The sequence below is a fragment of the Petromyzon marinus genome, chromosome 20, assembly GCF_048934315.1.
Source record: "Petromyzon marinus isolate PM22_M1 ecotype Great Lakes invasive population chromosome 20, UKy_Petmar_22M1.pri1.0, whole genome shotgun sequence".
Classification (NCBI taxonomy): Eukaryota; Metazoa; Chordata; class Hyperoartia; order Petromyzontiformes; family Petromyzontidae; genus Petromyzon; species Petromyzon marinus.
The window spans coordinates 6,739,787-6,757,888 of NC_133686.1; the positions used below are offsets into that span (position 1 = coordinate 6,739,787).

An 18,102-nucleotide genomic window follows, 5' to 3' on the forward strand; every position below is an offset into this window, starting at 1 on the left:
GATATATTTAAGCCTGTCTTTAAACATCACATCTTTAAACTGGCCTTCATCCCCTCGTTCTTGGCCATTTAGCCTGCAGGTTCCGTTTTTTTTATGTATGTATGTTGAACTTATTTCGCACCGTACATAGCCAAACGTGCTAATCGGTTGGATATGTACGATGCGCATTAGGATCTATGGATGAAATGTGCCTTACAAATGTCAATTATTATGATTCAATTAGCATCCGCAGTCGGGTGCATAACCATCGGCATCGAGAAGACAAATGTGGCCAGGCGTGGTGACTGACCACACCAACACTTTGTGTGCCGTTCCGGCCTCAATGGGGGACGGTGGGGGTGGTGGAGGTGCAGAATTTGCCCCCTCCCCTCGCGCCCGCCACTCTCCTAACGCGCGCTTCTCTCTCGCCGCCGTACCCCCGCAGGCCGTTTGAGAGGAGCGAGAGTTTGCCCCCCCGGGGAGGCTCCACCCTGAGGCTGGGGTCGTCCCCTCGGGGTACCGCCCCGGGGTCCCAGCACAGCGGCAGCCCCCCCGACACCCCCCTGGGCGTGGGCAAGCCCTTCTTTGTGAGGCACAAGAGCACTCGAAAACGCACGCACGCACGGACACTCGCACGCACGCACGGGCACGCACGGGCACGCACGCACGGACACCAGCGAACGCACGCACGAACACTCGCACGCACGCACGCACGGACACGCACGCACACGCATGCACGGACACGCGCGCACGCACGGACACGCACGGACACGCACGTCGGACACGCGCGCACGCACGGACACGCACGGACACGCACGGACACGCACGGACACGCACGGACACGCACGGACACGCACGGACACGCACGGACGCATACAAACAAAGACAAAGATCCCCCGTGTCGGCCTTTTAACAGACTGTTGGGGCCAGTGCTGTTTGCGAGCACCTAATGAAGGCCGGCATGGCACACGAGAGGGAGTGGGTGGCCAGCACCGCGCCCCCCAGTGGCGATGCTTACACACTGCACCAGATACTCATTTGAGGCCGAGTCGACCCAAGGGCCCAGGCCCGGTACAGATAATCATCACTGGGTGTTGACCGTGAGCGGGGAACGAACTCGAGTGGCAGGGTTCCTAGTGCAGCGCGCTAACCCCTGCGCCCGCACGCACAAATGTTCTCGCGTACAACCCGAGCGATGATGGGGCCGAGCAGTCGCACACTTGCCTCTTTTTGTACAGGTTTGTGGTTCCAGCCCAGTGGCCACCCTGGTCAATAGTACGGTTGTCAACATTGGTAAATGATGAAAAAAAGAACCCCTCGTAACACAAACATTCGGGTGTACTGAACATAAACACAAGTTGCCTGAGTATATACATCCACATATGAGTGTTGGACATGAGCAACCATTGTGCAGGTATATACATAAAATATATATATACACCACACCAAAGATCGTAATAATTCACAAGAGTCTCAGACTAATGATCTGTTAGGATTTCCATGGTTCAGTGTTACTGTTTGAGACTTGCATACTCGTCAACCTTTCATGTTGCAAGGATTCAGTGTTATTGCCCAAGGCTTATAGAGCCAGACGAAGGCACCAATAGTATTCTCGTGGTTTATTGTTCTTGCCGTCGGCTTGGAGAAGCCCCTGTGAAGAGTGGCCCAGCCACTGAAATCCACCAAGTGCGCACGTCTCACTGTGGAAGTCGCACCGCTCGGCGCAGCTTCTCTGCGTCTCGTGCCGCGTGCTACAGTCATCGCCTTGCGCTAACCGTGCACACCCCCGCCCAATGTTTCCGTACCCTCCCTCGTTCCTCCCTCCCTCCCTCCATTGACCTGTGCTTCTGGACTCTATTTGGCCTGGTTACCCTCCGCTCGGCTTTGCTTCACTCGGCTTGGCTTCACTCCCCCCCCCACCCCACCCCCCGTCTCCCCGGCTGGGCTCCCACTCTGCACGCATTCCGTCTTCTTGTTTCGGCTGCGTGCTCTGCTGGGCTCCGCTGCGCTGGGCTCCACCACCTCGCCCCCCCCCCTCCTCCTCCTTCCTTCCCCCCCTCCCACCCCCTCCCACCCCCTCAACTGCGACCGCCGCCGGGGAGCTAAAAGTCGTCGTGCTGGGAGCTGCACGCGCTGCCAGGGGGGGAGCTGCCGGCGGCCCGCGGGGGCTCGGGCTGGTCTGTGGTCGGGGCCCTGCGCGCGGCGCTCTCCGACGTGCGGCCGCTGCGGAGCCGCTCCTGCAACGACGTGTCGCTCTACGCGTTCGAGATGCCCCGCGCCGGCTCCTCCGTGAGCTCGCGAAGCCGCCCCCCTCTTGCGGCGCGGCGCCTCCAGTGTCCCGTGTCGTGTGCCCCGTGTCCGCGGGTGTCCCGTGTCCGCGGGTGTCCCGTGTCCGCGGGTGTCCCGTGTCCACTGCCGGGGGGTGCAGGGTGTGAGGGAGGGCGAATAATGATCGATTTGTCGTTCCCCCCACACACCCCCCCGACCTCAATGGACGGGGACGGGCCCTGCTCAGCGTTGCCAACTCCTTGAAGTTGATCGTGTGGGTTGTAACGCAGTTACAGGACGTACTTCGATTACGCATCGTGTCCACCATTTAGTTCCAATTATTTTTCTTTTTTTACTTTGTGGTGAACGTAGTGGCATCTAGTGGCTTTAGGAGATGCACGAAATCATTACTTCCAACACACACCAATTAAAAATAATTCTTACCCAGGCAATTAGATTGCATCCGTTCTCCGAGTCGGAGAATTAAGTTTAGTCGATTAACCCACATTATTGCGTGCCTAACATTAAATGCAGTACAGCAGTTACGTCTTAATAGTCAATACAATTTTGGTTTCACGGAAGCCGAAACTGAATTCTTCAGCAAGGTTCCACTTGGAGTCTTTTGACAAATTAATTACCAAGTGTTTTTGTGCGTCGTAGAAAAACAGAAGCCACACGGTGGCCTCAAGTCGCTACTGGTAGGTCAGCAACCTGCTTGTCATACTGGCCGTCACATAACCGGGCAGCGTTGAGGTGGCATTTCGCCCATGATGATCTCTGGGTGGTCCACCAATTGTAGCTTCCCAAGCCGCTGATTATAAGCATGGGGTGGGAGAGCAAAGGGAAGCTCTGGGGCTGCCGCCTACCCCCAGCCAAAGAAAACGAGAAGAACTCTGAAGTAGAACCAGAAGGCCCCGTCGATTAGAGACCCCTCACCCCACCCTCTGCAGTGGAGCCGCTGGAATCGGTGGGTCCCGTCGCGCAAATCCCTCGCCGGTTTGCGCGATTGCCCTCGCCTCGTGAAAAAAATTGATACGTCGCCCATTCGAACCTGGGCCGTGTGCGGACGCGCACGCCGCTGGCCGTGTGTCGGCTCGCGCGTACGAGAGCTCGCGCGTACGAGAGCTCGTGCGTACGAGAGCTCGCGCGTACGAGAGCTCGCGCGTACGAGAGCTCGCGCGTACGCACCGTCACGGGACTGCGTGCTAATTGGGCGATCGTGTGCTTGCGGTGGTGCTGTGGGGAGGGGGAGGGGGGCTGTTATGAAAGGGGTCTGTTCAGATGTACGAGAGCCCCACAATGTCCTTTCTTCGCCGACGAGCATTCCCACCCGCTCGTCATTTGCGCTCTCCTCGCTGACGCCGCGGTAAATTTGTCATTTGGCAGCACGGCGGGCGGGCGGCCGGGCGGGCGGGCGACTCGTGTCCGCGAGCTGCCTCCCACCACCAGGGGGTTAAGAAGCCGCTAGTCATTCGCCAGAAACCCTTTACGAGGGGGCGGGGGGGGGATCGAAGAGACTGACATGGAAGCAGCAGTGCTACGGCAATTAGTTTTAGGGGAAAACGTGTGCTTTTGTGACATAGGGTGGTCACTGCCAGCTGCGGATTTACAAAAGGGAACATGTCTTAATCTCACAGCACGATCTCGACAGGACAATTGCGATTGGGGGGGGGGGGGTGGGAGCGGTGGGGAAAAAACTGAAAATCAGACATTTTAAAATACGTAAAGTTAATTATTTTCGAAACAGGTGACCTAATTTCATAGCAGAGTACAGTCTGTAATTTGTTTTCTAGGCGTTTGCGAATCACGTTGTGTCTGTATCAAATGCAACAAACAAAAAATGTAGACGTATGAACAATTCCGAGAAACCTGAAAACGTTCGGAGAAAATCTATACTCGCCGAGCGTGGCACCCCGAGCCTCACACGCATCTGTGAAAGCTATTCTCTGGTGGCAGTGAAGCGACGTGTGCCGTAAACCCACCGGTGCCTTGACGGGCGAGGCGGAGAGTTTCTCTTCGTGCCGATTAGAGCTACGGAACATTGACGGGCCGATTTGAAGGGAGACCAGATAAAACACTTGCACGCTCAAGGTCGCTCATTGTGACCCTCACTTGTATCATGGGGATCTGCTGCTTGATGAGAGGAAAATGATTGAGAACATTGTCCGAACCTGTGCCTGAAAAGCCACATGGGCATCTGAGAGAGGCGATGGCAGTGCTGCCGAATGGGGAAATTCGCGTTGCTTTAAGACATTAAAGTGGCCATCATGACTCACCAGTGCACGTCGGTTTGCTGTGTCAATGCTGCCTGTTGCGCCGTTGCGCATTTTCACGTTTAATTAGGAAATCTTTATTTATCCTGGAGAAATCCGACGAGCTATGAAGCTCTTTTTTTTCTTTCACGGATGTCCATCAGGACATTGAGTAGCTGCGTGATGAGTATGGAAAGCCAGAGTTTAATTTAACGTATGCGTTTTTCGCCGCCGCTCGTAATCTAAGCGCGCGTTTTTTTTTTTATTTATCCGGGCCGGGCTGCGTGTTGAGACATCATCGCTCCTCTCCAGCCCACGCCTCGTGCCCTGGGGGGCCCCCGCAGTCGTGCGTGGCGGAAGCTCGAGTGAAGAAATGCTCAGCGCACGACCTCGGCCCGGGGGGGGGGGGGGGGGGAAACGAACTTGCGTAGATTCTGGTTGGATTGTTTTGCCTCCTATGGTTGCCGTGGTTACTTACTTTATATACCTTTTATGAATTTGTCTGTGGGGGAAAAAAAAAAAAAACAAAACTGGTATTCCAATCACAAATGTTCACTGGTCTCCCCGGCAAAGAGGACCTCATCTGACACCGCCATGTGGGCCTATTCGGGCGCGTGGCACGTCCTTTCAAGCGGACTTTTAAAGCTTACCTTTCCCTGCGGCCAAGCATCGAAAAATAGATCGGGGACATAACCCGTGGGGGAACGTGGGTCCAATGGGGGGGGGGCACGCTCACCCTGGTGCTCGCGGATAATCGCGCGTGATGATGAGGCGACATGCCTGTCTGCAACGCGTGCCTAGAGGCGATGAATCGCGACACCTGGAGGGACGTTTGAAACTGTGGCTACGCGACCACGACCACCACTAATTTAAACGTTTGCACTGCAGCATCATTGAATGCGATATCTGTTCCCTCACGGGAGGAGGAACTCTCTTTTCTCATTGCATTATGTTTGTTTGGTTTTCTTGTGTTTCAGCTTCGCCTATGACGCTCTTTGCACTGATCTCCAAGCACATTTGGCTCCTTGTTCAATGATGTCAGACTGCGAACTGCATTACCAGCCCTGTTTGTGTAAATTAACAGAATTAACGAGATCATATAAGAGCAACTCCCTTCCATGTCCCCAAATTAATCAAAATTAGATTTTAAACCATCGGGCCTATTGGTTAATCGGACCCAAATCATCCGGCGACAATAATCCTAAGCGAGCGAACTCTGGACCTTTTTCGTCATTCAGTGCTGCTGGTTACCAGATGATATTGTTCAGATGTGCTCCAATTTAAATTATGAGGCCTTGTTCAGCACATGATGCATTTGTCATCAGGAGTAAGTGGGGTTGGATTTTGAGCTCTAGGTGTGGTCTCGACATTGAACACTTTTGGCCTTTTTGTGGTGGAAAAAAGGTACAGATCAAGTGTCCTCTCTAAAGACTCATGAATATTAACTGGACTGAACAAGAAGCCAACATGAGCGAGCACTTGGTTGTGTGGATTCTTTGATGCTGTGGTGGTGTGATCACAAGGACGAGATGACGAGTTCACCTCTCTTGGGCGGCGGGGGGGGGGGTATGGGTCATTTTGGCTAATGATCACTGGGAGGTCTATAAAATGAGTATCACTTTGTGGGATATCAAAAGCGCTTGTCTTGTGGATCCCACAATGGTAATGTGGGATATCCATCACTGGCTAAAGGATGTAAGCAACAGATGTGTAGAAACCACTCGGTCTTTTACATTGTCTTATAACGATTCCCACCCCCCGCCCCCCCATTTGCGATTTGTTGAATTGTCACAATTTGCGGTGATGAATCCATTCAAGAACCATGTCTTGTTTATTTTGTATTTTGAACGTAGCTTCCTCTTGTGGCAGCTAATGTCACATCAACCCACCGCATAGAGGCTCGTATATTCGATGCATGCGTCGTGAATGTAAGAATTTATTTTAATCATTCGAATCAAAGCATCGTTGCCTGCCTCTCGTCGAACAAAAGTTTTTTGGAAGCACCGTGACAAAATAGCAAAAGGAGGATCTCCTTTTCACGCCCCCTGGGATTCGAGGCTCGGGGGGCGGGGGGGGGGGGGAGGGTGCAACTCCCTCACCTGCCCCCGGCCGTGCACATCGCTAATGGGAGCGGCGTGCCACGATGCGCGTGCAGGACGGCTCGGAGCTGGGCGCCGACTGTTCCTCCGTGTTCTCCGACTCCCCGGGGAGCCCCACACCCTCCACGAGTTCCACTCCGACCCCTGCAACACCGACTTCTTCTTCAACCCCGACCCCGACTCCCGTCCCTCCTCCGGATCCCGCCACATCTGCGAGACTCTCCTCCACCACCACCACCACCTCCTCCTCCTCCTCCTCATCCTCGCCGGGGCACGGCCCCAACCGCCGAGGCCACGGGGACTCCACGGGGCCCCTCCCCGCCGCCGCGACACGGGGACGCGCCCCGCGGCCCCCGGTCGAACGCTCGCGCGGGAAGGTGAACGCCGGCGACGATGGCGAGAGCGAGGGCGGCCGCGGAGCGTCGCCGAGACACCAGGAGGACACGTCGTGCCTCAAGCCCGTGGAGCTCGACCCGGCGGAGAACGCGATGAGCGTCACGCGGCAGCTCGTCAAGAAGCTGAGCACGGTGGCGCTGGGGACGTGGGGCGCGCGGGCCGCGGCCGCGGCGAGGGGCGGCGCCGGGGCCGCCGCCTCCTCGCTCGGCCGCAAGCCCCCGTGGGCTATGGAGCCGCGCTTGGAGGAGGCCGTGCAGGAGCTGAGCCTGGCGCTCGGAGGGAGCGCGGGAGGCGGAGGAGGTTTGGGAGCGGCGGCGGCAGCAATGGCAACGGCAGCAGCGGCGGGAGGAGCGAGGGACGAGGGTGCGGCTGAGCTGCAGGGTCTGGAGCAAGAGCTCCAGCGGCTGGAAGACCTTCTGCAGGTGGGTCTGGCCGTGTCCGCTCAGTCTTTATAAGCTGAAGGAGTGGTTCTGTCGGATGGGTTTGTTTTTGTCTCAAGCGGTCTCCACTGAGGTGATGCTTAAAATGAAAAAAAAATTGTCAATGAAGCTGTAATTTTTTATAAAACTTTAACAAGACTAGAGAAGCATCTCTGTACATAAGTGTTAAATAACAGTAATATTGAGTTTTTATATATAGTAGCACCATTAATGCAACTGCGTCACACAACGCAAGGGGAAACACCCTAGAGTGCCCCCATGCCGAGATGTTAACTGCCTCGCCTGGTGTACAGGAGGTCGTGGGTTCGATCCCCAAGTGGATGCTTGTATATTTGGAATTTGTGTCTTTTACCCATGGTCGCTTGGATTTTTCTCTGGGTCTTCCAGTGTTTGCCTCCACATTTAGAAACATGAATTGAGATCTTCTTTGGTTCTTTCGGTAAAGTCACGTAGAATGATAATAAAATAATAAGTTAATAAAATAAAATAACACAATACAATTCTCACGACGTTTCGGCCACAACACAAGTGGCCTTCAGGTGAAATGAACAGACCTGTCGGGACGACAGAGCTTCAATGAACGTTGTTAAGATTCGTAGCATCTTTTAAGCTGGTTTAGAGAAGTGAGGCACCTTCACAAAGGGGTTTACATATAAAACAGGAGAATTTAGCATTTAAATAGCTGAGTGATTAGCTTGTGACTGGTCAATGAAATGGCTATGTTAAAGTCAAAGCCTACACATCCACAGAGGCACCTAGTACAAATCAAACAGGAGAATTTAGCATTGAAATAACTGAGTGATTAGCTTGTGACTGGTCATAGAAATAGCTATGTTAAAGTCAAAGCCTACACATCCACAGAGGCACCTAGTACAAATCAAACAGGAGAATTTAGCATTGAAATAACTGAGGGATTCGCTTGTGACTGGTCACAGAAATGGCTATGTTAAAGTCAAAGCCTACACATCCACAGAGGCACCTAGTACATGACGCCAAAGGGGCTGCAACAACTCGACTATCATACAGTAAACCGATGTGAAAAAACCTAAGTCTAAATTACATCAATATAATAAAAATGAATTGAGATTATGTTGCTGCTATAAATTTACACGTGATAAGCCACTTCGTTGAGCTTTCATTTGTGACGAGGTCGCTTCTGAAAAAAGAAGTTGAGTTTTCTAATCTCAAACAGATGGGACAAATTGTCCACATTTAGTGGTACCGCCTTCTCCCTGTGAGTAAGGGTGTGCACCTCGACGCCCATGGAAAGGTAAGTTTCCCAACACTTGTGTGATCCACCAACCCCTTCACCATGCTGGATTACAGTCGTGCACAGCCACCACCACCACCTGCAGGGATAACTCAACGTTGCCGCTGTTGTAATTGGGGCACGTTGGAGGCAAGCTTTGCTGGATCTTGTAGAGTTGTAAAACTATGTGGTGGCCTCGCAGCCCAGCTGGAATATTCATACGCGCACACACGTGCATGTATACGCATGCGTGTGCATGTGTACATATGATATGGGGAGCGGTGGCGCAGTGTATGGCGCGCTGCACTATGAACCCGATGGCCCGAGTTCGATTCCCGATTATCCGAACCGGTGCTGAGCTGCTCCTAGGTCTACTCGGCATAAAACGAGCCCCTGGTGTCTAAACACCAGCATTGGCGAGACAAAGACGGCCAGGCGTGGCGCTGGCCACCCAGCCCATCGCGTGCCGTGCCAGCCTTCGTAGGTGCTCTCGAACAATTCTGTTAGGGCTATATGCGGGATATTTATTTTATACATTTATACACGTCTCTGCACGTGTGTGCATATATACACGTGTGTGTGTGTGTGAGCATGCATTTACTTGTTGTATGTGCACGCGCATGCGAGCGCAGGAACGCGGGCGAGGCAGCTGCTCGTCCAGCGTGCACAGCCTCACGGTGGAGAAGGCGCTCGGGAACTTCGACTTCCTGCACGCGGAGGGAGCTCTCGGTGGCGGGGCGGGCGACGCGGGGGACGCCGCCGCCCTCCTGGAGGGAGGGTGAGAGGCCGTCTGCTCGGACCCCACACCTCGCCACCCCACACCGCCAACCCCCTACGACCTCGAACCGCCCTCGCTCGCGTTCACCTTTTCGCACTGGCACATCCGAGCCGCGCTGGCAGGGCCCTCGCGCCACGGATATTTGTTTTTGTAACTGGCTATTTGTCATGCCGAGCCGTGACTGTGCCGTGCTGCAACACATCTGAATGGGGCCAACAGGGCCAAGGGGGACGGGGGTGGGGTGGGGGGTATTGCGAATCACTGCCTGTGACGTCAGTCGGTACGACTGGCACACGGCATCGCCGTGCCATCTACCCTCCTTTGTGAAGCATTAGCATGTTAAATCGCCGGCATGGCTGCAGTGACGACCTAGCGCCTGCAGACGTGCAATGATGGGCTTGCTCTGCACGCCTCCGGGCGTGGCTCATTGGCCAGTTGAAAAGGGGTGGTAACACAGTGGCCTTCATAGGTTCCACTTAGGGCTACAACATGATAGCTTGCAGAACCTTAGAGAGATTGAAATGTGTTTTTTTTTTTAATCCCTTCCGCCAAGCTTATCCCAATTTGCCACCCATTTGAAACTCTCGCAGAGCAGCGCGACCCTTCGTGTTCGAGAATGGTCCGCTGAAGCAGAATTGACAGAGCAACCTCGGAGGTGCTTTCAAGGGACCTCCGTTCCACACAGTAGGCGGCAGCATTTTCCCCACCCACTGCGCCACCGAGAGGGAAGCTCATCGCACGAGCCGGAATTTAGCCAATGTTAAGTAGGGAACCAAATTTAATGTGATTTGTATTTGTGCGGTCATTAATAGCCAGGCTGAGACCATTAACTTTCTCTACACTTGAGAACTCCAGTTTAATCACGGGCAGCTGCCTCAGCAGTGCTATCTGAGCGCACCGAACCCTCAAATGTTGACACGAACAGTGAGGCATGTGAAATGCGCCGGTTTCCTTGGCCACGTTTTTGGTAGCGATGCCCCCGACACCTGTGAGCGTGCCTCGTCTTCTTCCGGTGCCATCCTCGCCGCGACGCGTCCTCTGTCCTGGCGATGGTGAGCAGGTTGTCTTTGTCCGACCCGGACACCGGGCTGGGACCCAGCGAGGAGGGCAGCCCCGTGCCGATGACGACGGGAGACGAGGCGCTGGACGGCGCCCTCATGGAGCACCTCCATTACTGCTCCGCGCTGCTCGCAGTGCGCACGGCACCACGCACGCAAGCACGCGCTCACAAATGTGGCACGCTCGTCCTCGCATGCTCAACGTGGCACAACAACAACAAACTGCCGTTCGCCACTAAGTGGCGGTGATGTCGCCGCGGTGATCGTGCCAGGCTATGTGAACTTTAAGAGCACGTGAAGTGTCGGAACGCTCGCTGGCAGGAGGTCACAGGACAGACCCCAGGTGCCATGGTTTGATTGACTGATATGACTGGCAGATGCACCAGCTCTGCCCCTTACTGTGCCAACTTGCTGTGTTTTAGCTGCCCCGTGCTCCGCTCGTTGTTGTTACTGGAGGGCAACTGCCTCCAAATGCCCAGTAGCGTCCTTCACGCACACTACAGCACACACACCAAAGACATACACAGGGAGCATACAAAAACCAAAGATCTCACGTATAGCCTCTGCAGACTTTTGGGCAAGTGCTGTTCGCGAGCACCTATGAAGGCCGGCACGGCACACAAGGAGGTGGGTGGTCAGCACCACGCCCGGCGGCTTTGTCTCCCTAGTGGTGATATTTACACACTGCACCTGGTACTAATTTAAGGCTGAGTTGACCTAGGCAAAGCTCAGGACCGGTTCAGATAATCGTCACTCGTGTTGGTGGCCGTGAGCGGGAATCAAACTCGGGATCACCGGGTTCGTAGCGCAGCGCGCTGCACAACAGCACACGCCTGACAACACGCATGGCATGAGACGCACACACCATGGCTTGTTCACCGTAGCACACGCACGTGCATGCACGCATACACACACACACACACACGCGCGTGACGAGGGATCTCTGTCTCTGTCACCACATGTGTGCGCTGCGCGCTCGTCTAGCGGCTGGAGCGCTGCCGGGAGCTGCGCTGCCCCACGGACTGGCTGCTCCTCTCGCTGGCGGCGCAGGCTGCGGTGCTGGCGCGCATCGCCGACATCTGCCTGCGCAAGCCGGCGTCTCGCCCGGCCCGCGCGCGGGAAGGTGGGTGGGGGGGGGGGGGGGGGGGGACCCAAGCTCGGTGGGGTTGGCGGACCGCAGCATGAGTTGCGATCCTAAGCTTTTACAACCCAAAGGATCAAAACTCCGGTCTGTTCCTAGGACACGAACGTAAACGAACCACGTAAGCGGCACCAAGCCATTGGGGATTGATCTCAGGATGTTAGTGGTGCAGTCTCAGTGGCCTGCCACGATAAATAACTCATGCTGCAAAACAGTCATGTTTGTGTGGAATGTAATCCAAGTTTTTATTTGTATAGCGTCGAACGCGACTAGGGTAAGGGAGTGGGCACTGTGTTTAGCGCACTGCACAATCAACCTGGCAACATTAGTTCTATTGCCCACACTGACCACCGTGGTGAAGTCTGGTCAAAACCCCCCAATGACTGACACCGCATGGGGGGGGAAGCCCTGATGCAGGCCGAAGGATTGGCAACGCTGTCAAGTAATGAAATTAACCGGTGTGCCGAGAGGCGGTCATCCTCGCGTGTCGAGAGTGCCCCCCCCCCCCCACCACCCGCCACGTGCCGACCTGTGCCCCCTTCTGTCCTCTGCCCGCATTCCCAGCGCTGGAGGAGTCCGGCTGCCTCGAGGAGGACCTCGAGGTGTGGAGAGAGGCCTCGCAGGACCACGACGGCGGCGGCGGCGTCGCCTCCTCCTCCTCCCAGTTTCTCGTGCCCGCGGAGCGCCTGGAGGAGCGCCTCTCCCCACGCGTTGCCCAGTGGGTGGAGAAACTCCACCCGGGCACGACGGACACTGGTATGCACCCGCGGCTCCACCCCCTCGACCGCAGCCTACTTGCTGCACTGCTCACCGCACCCACGTGCCGCTCACCGCACCCACGTGCCGCTCACCGCTGGCAATCGCCCTTCTTCATAAACCGATAGACTCTCTGCTTATGATGAAGGGCCATTGCCCGACACATCATCCATTATTTATGTATTGTTTCTTTTCTTTAGACTGCTTATGAAGAAGGGGCCCATTGCACAAAACATTGCCTATTATAGAATTTTTCTTTAGGGGGTTATTATTATTCATGAACGTGGTGTGACTTTCTTGCCTATTTTTGGTGGTGCACCACTTGTCCATAGGCTTGAATGTGACGTATCGGCACCACCCACGGGGTGCAACTGCTATCAATGATGCTCTTGAAGGATCGCATCTCTAAATTACAAAGGTGTATGATAGCAAGGTCGCTGTGGTAGCTTTTTTATGATAAATACATCATTAAAATGGGTGCTGTGGTGTGTTGAATGTTTGATAGAGAACATCGATTTGGAACAATAAAAATGGCATGTGAAACATTGACCGAATATCACAGGAAGTGTCTAAATCGGACGTTAAAATACACGAAGCTTTCTGTCCATGGTAGATACTGCCCATGGAGGATAGTGGTAGCATTTACCTCACCAGGTGGTGCTAAGAAACGCCCTTGGTTGATGGCTTACACTCCCAAACAGTGTCATACATTTTTTGAATAAATTTGCTCGTCGATGGTAGTGTCCTCCCTCTCTAAAGCCCCGTCTACTGCCCTCTCTTCTGCCCCCCCCCCCCTCTGCTTATTGCTCCGCTGCTCCCTCTGCTGCCCTCATCTGCTGCCCTCTGCTACCTCTCTGCTACCTCTCTGCTGCCTTATGCTGCCGCCACCGCTGCCCCCTGCCTGCCGCTAGTGGTGCACGTGCTGCTGGCCAGCATGCTGGACGTTCCGCAGTGGGACGGAGCTGGCCGCAACTCCTGCGTCACCCTCTTCCAATTCGTGGGTTGGCTGTCACGGGAGGCACAGGGGCCTGGGGTTTGCCCTTCCAGCGTCATCAAGCAGCACAGCCTGAATCTCGCCCAGGAAGGTACGACGGACAGGGGTTAGAGAGAAGGCTTCTTCATTTTCTTGGCGTTACGGGTCATTTAATTAGAATAGTTGGCGACGTATGGTGCGACAGAAGTTATACATACACACTTTGAGTTGCAAGTTAGTTTGTTCAACCAGGTGAGCATTCAAGTGTGACCTAGGTCACCAAAGTAACAAAAGCAAAACAAATAAAGAGCAACCAACTCTAGCTGCTGCTAACCCCCCCGGCATGAAATGCTCTGAAACGTGCATTGTTTTTTCACTGTTCGCCTCTTGGCGTCCTCTGGACTGACACTGGTTAGACGATGCCACAAAGAAGGCTGTGTCTGGTGTAGGCCAAATCAGTTTCAAAGACAATGGAAATATTATCAGAGCATGTTTGTTTGCGTGTTCACCACAAGTACCGTGTGTGGTTGGTGCAGTCTTGATTCCTTGCAAAAGGATTCTGTTTGGGGTTTGAACATTTTAAGACGTCCTGTTTTATTGCCAGAAAGGGTAAAATCAATTCTTATTTTTCAGAGTGCAGCCATAACGCATATAGAAGTCAGAGCAAAAGCAACTGTGCCACATGAGAAATCTAAAGTCTTGTGCGAACATGAATCAGTGTTCAATAATACATTCCCCCATAGCACAAGTCGGCTAGGGCAGATTATTTTTAGACTGATTGTAGTACAATTAAGTTACAGAAAAGATCAAGCAGAATTAGGGTAACGATTGAACTAATATGTAAACGGGCAAGGATATACGATGCAAGATGCTATTGCAAATTAAAACACTGTGTTCTTGGTTCTTTCGGCAAAGTCACGTAGAATGAGAATAAAACAATAAAACAAAATAATCTTCTTTGGTTCTTTCGGGAAAGTCACGTAGAATGAGAATAAAACAATAAAACAAAATAAGACAATAAAATTCTCACGACGTTTCGGTCACAACACAAGTGGCCTTCTTCAGGTGAAGAAACAGGTCAATCCAGGAGACAGAGCTTGAATGGACGCTGTCACGCAAGGACCGAGTCTTTTTAAAGCTGTATGGGCGGAGTTGGATTAGCAGAGTGGGATTAGCATGTTCCAGCCCCTACCTCCGGGACGGAGGAGGGAGGGGTGCTGGTAGGAAACAAACAACAATTTAAAAAGGTACACAAGTGCCTGCAGCCAAGGTGCGCTGCTGTGTACTGAGTTGAAGTATGACTATGCTATAAACAGGACTACTATGTCATACAATATTATACCGTCCAATCTAAACTACATGGTATAACATAGACAAATCCCACCTTTGAATTATACAATGCGTTACTTTACACTACCCTATACTTTAGACTATAAAATATTAGACTTGTAACATTATACTATGTCTTATTCTATGAATCCAACTATATACCACACTACTGTATATTCACTATGCAATTACGATGCTATATATTGCCTTATGAGTTTTGTTAAATATTACAATGTTATACTATTAATTGTTATACTCATGTTATAAACAATTAATAGCATAACATTGTATAACATTGTAATGTTTAACATAACTCATAAGGCAATATCGTAATTGCATAGTGAATATACAGTAGTGTGGTATACAGTTGGATTCATAGAATAAGACACAGTATAATGTTTCAGTCTAATATTTTATAGTCTAAAGTATAGGGTAGTGTAAAGTAACGCATTGTATAATTCAAAGGTGCAATTTGTCTATGTTATACCATGTAGTTTAGATTGGAGGGTATAATATTGTATTACATAGTAGTCCTGTTTATAGCATAGTCATACTTCAACTCAGTACACAGCAGCTCACCTTGGCTGCAGGCACTTGTTTACCTTTTTAAATTGTTGTTTGTTTCCTACGAGCACCCCTCCCTCCTCCGTCCCGGAGGTAGGGGCTGGAACATGCTAATCCAACTCTGCTAATCCAACTCCGCCCATACAGCTTTAAAAAGACTCGGTCCTTGCGTGACAGCGTCCATTCAAGCTCTGTCTCCTGGATAGACTTGTTTCTTCACCTGAAGAAGGCCACTTGTGTTGTGACCGAAACGTCGTGAGAATTTTATTGTCTTATTTTGTTTTATTGTTTTATTCTCATTCTACGTGACTTTACCGAAAGAACCAAGAAGATGAATCCTTGCAGTCACGAAAGCTTTAAATCGAAAAATAAAACACCGTGCTCAATTCAAGAGACGTTAACGCTTATCCATTACAATTTTAATAGTGCTTAATTCTGAGGGTCTTATTACACATTTGGCCAGATAATTACTTCGCCGAACCCAAAAATCTGCTTTGAATAATTTAGTGTTGTTTATTGCTGGCCGCTGGACACATTGTGCCTTATGGCCTGTGATGAATTGTTAAAACGTGTTTTATTTAATTGCTATAATTAGCCCCAACACACACCAAAGACAAAGATCCCCCCATGTAGCCAATTAACAGACTGTTGGGGAAGGATGTGGTTAGCGAACACCTATGAAGGCCAGCACATCACACAAGAGGGTGGGGTGAGTAGCCAACACCATGCCTCTCTGCCTTTGTCTCCCCAGTGCTGATGTTTACACACCACACGAAGTACTCATTTATGGCTGAGTTGACCTATGGTAGGCTCAGCACCAGTTCACATTCACCACCAAGAGTAGATGTCGGGTCGCCGGATTTGTTCGCACAAAGTGGTAACCATGATGCTACCCATTCCCCACAACACACCAACACTGGCACGCAAAGCACGTGCGCATGGCTCTGTTAGTCAACCCGTTTCGCCTGAATCCGTCCCGTGATCTCCTGCCAGTGAGCCTTCGACACTTCACGTGGCCTCAGCGCACACCCAGCCTGGCACAGGCTGGGTGTGCGATGTCGTCACGGCCACTGAGTGGCGAGTGGCAGTTATTGTTGGGGGCTCCGTTATGTATGTAGACATTTCGAACTTATTTCGGAGCCAACCGTCCTAATCGTGCCTCCCAGTGTCCCTCATCGAGCAGCTGCAGTCGACCCAGCAGCCGGACCTCAGCCCCGTGGGGGGCTCACGGCACCTCGGGGAGACGTGGCCGGGCACCCGGACGTCGCCCCCCCCCAGCGCGTGGGCCGTGCGCGCGGCGCCTCGCGCGCTGCTCGACGAGAGGGAGCGCGTGAGGCACGTCGCCGCGGAGACGCTGAGGGAGGCGGGGAGGGGATGGGCGAGGGACAAGGTGAGTGGTGGCCGTGGTGGCGGTGATGGTGGTGGTGTAGGCCTGCCCGAAGCTTTGCCGTGTTTAACCCCGGCGTACGCGACTATTGGTGTTTTACCAAAGGCAACTTGATTAATAATCGTTAATTTTTGTGAGGTGCCCTTAAGACGATGAATCTCCATCGTGCCATGCATTTAAAAGAGGAAAATAAGCAGTAACCGTTGAGAGGAAAGGCTAAAGAGACGAGATGGAGAACTTGAGAGAAAGGCCTTGTTAAACAGACTATGGAGCCTTCAGCCAGGACTAAAAAAGTCTCCATCGACTCCGAAATCCTGATCTCCAAGGACAGGGAATTCCAGATCTTCAGTGCCGTGCCCTGGAGCGTGGTCACACTGAGTAAGGCATCATCGGTAGATCTCAGTGGAGTGTGTGGCTGAATCAACTCCCGGATATCAGGTGGAGCAAAGTAATAAAGGTATTTTAAGTGTAACGAATTTACCTACTGCCCCCCCCCCCTGATTTGATACATTGAGACAATAGATGTCCTCTCGGACGCATTTGTTTCCATGTCTGCCACTCCGTCATTACTCTCGAACATCGCATAGTTATCTCTCGCAATTCTAATTAGCACGGTTGGCTATGGACAGTGCAAAAGAAGTTCAAAATACATCCATAGTAATGCATCGTGTTCTGCCCAAGATCACTATTCTTCACAAAAAGAAACACTCAACACAGCAACGGAATGCATGTGTTCTGCCCAAGATCACTATTCTTCACGAAAGAAAAACTCAACACATGGGTCCAATGACACATCGCCGAATGGTTTGTTTACCTTTCTTAACTGCGCGAGATCGTATCCTTAATCTCTGCGTAGGTTCTACCAATTCATTTCTCCTTTCTGTCCTTGAACGCAATTCCCAGCACGCTTTCTCTCCGCGCTTTCCTGCACGTTTTCGTCGTTGCTTGTGTTAACGACCGTGTGTACGGAGGCTGTATGACGGGGAGGGATCTGTGTTTTCCGCACTTGCGCGTAGATCGTGGAGAGCTGTGTGCAGCTTCTGGAGAGCGAGGACTCCGTGGACCTCGACGCAGCTTCCACTGCCCTACGCTGCCTGCAGGTGGGCCCGAGTTATTATTATTCTTGATATTTAATGAGTTACTATTGCGCTTGTTGCTCTGGAAAGTCTCGCTGCATATTGAGACTCGGCAATGTCTCCTGGGTTTTTTTACAGCAGTGAGCAATGTTGCTGCTGTTTGTAATTCCAGTTGAGTGCTTTTTGAGCATTGGGATATTCTGGCCAATAAGAGTTACATTGTTGTGGGGTTTTTTTTAGCTCTGGGAGAATATCGGAGAACCCAGAGAAGAGAAACCTATGCAGATGCAGGGGCGAAAACATACAAACTCCACGCAAAAAGGCGCGCCCATCGAAAATCTAACCCATATGCCCCTG

At 52.3% G+C, this 18,102-nt stretch overlaps 2 protein-coding genes across 3 annotated transcripts in view; both read left to right on the forward strand.

Annotated features, from left to right (window-relative positions):
- LOC116944158 (uncharacterized) overlaps nucleotides 1-18,102 on the forward strand; it is a 258,499-nt gene that overhangs the window by 197,881 nt on the left and 42,516 nt on the right. The gene's annotated exons all lie outside the window — the stretch shown is intronic.
- The window catches only part of LOC116944157 (rho family-interacting cell polarization regulator 2-like), a 97,989-nt gene that overhangs the window by 73,955 nt on the left and 5,932 nt on the right, over nucleotides 1-18,102 (forward strand). For both annotated transcript variants that reach the window (XM_076068271.1, XM_032957636.2), the window contains exons 12-20: nucleotides 425-566; nucleotides 6,655-7,416; nucleotides 9,316-9,461; nucleotides 10,522-10,654; nucleotides 11,504-11,642; nucleotides 12,225-12,416; nucleotides 13,328-13,501; nucleotides 16,449-16,672; nucleotides 17,686-17,769. In XM_076068271.1, coding sequence (XP_075924386.1) covers nucleotides 425-566; nucleotides 6,655-7,416; nucleotides 9,316-9,461; nucleotides 10,522-10,654; nucleotides 11,504-11,642; nucleotides 12,225-12,416; nucleotides 13,328-13,501; nucleotides 16,449-16,672; nucleotides 17,686-17,769 — 1,996 coding nt within the window. The remainder of the gene's footprint in view (nucleotides 1-424; nucleotides 567-6,654; nucleotides 7,417-9,315; nucleotides 9,462-10,521; nucleotides 10,655-11,503; nucleotides 11,643-12,224; nucleotides 12,417-13,327; nucleotides 13,502-16,448; nucleotides 16,673-17,685; nucleotides 17,770-18,102) is intronic.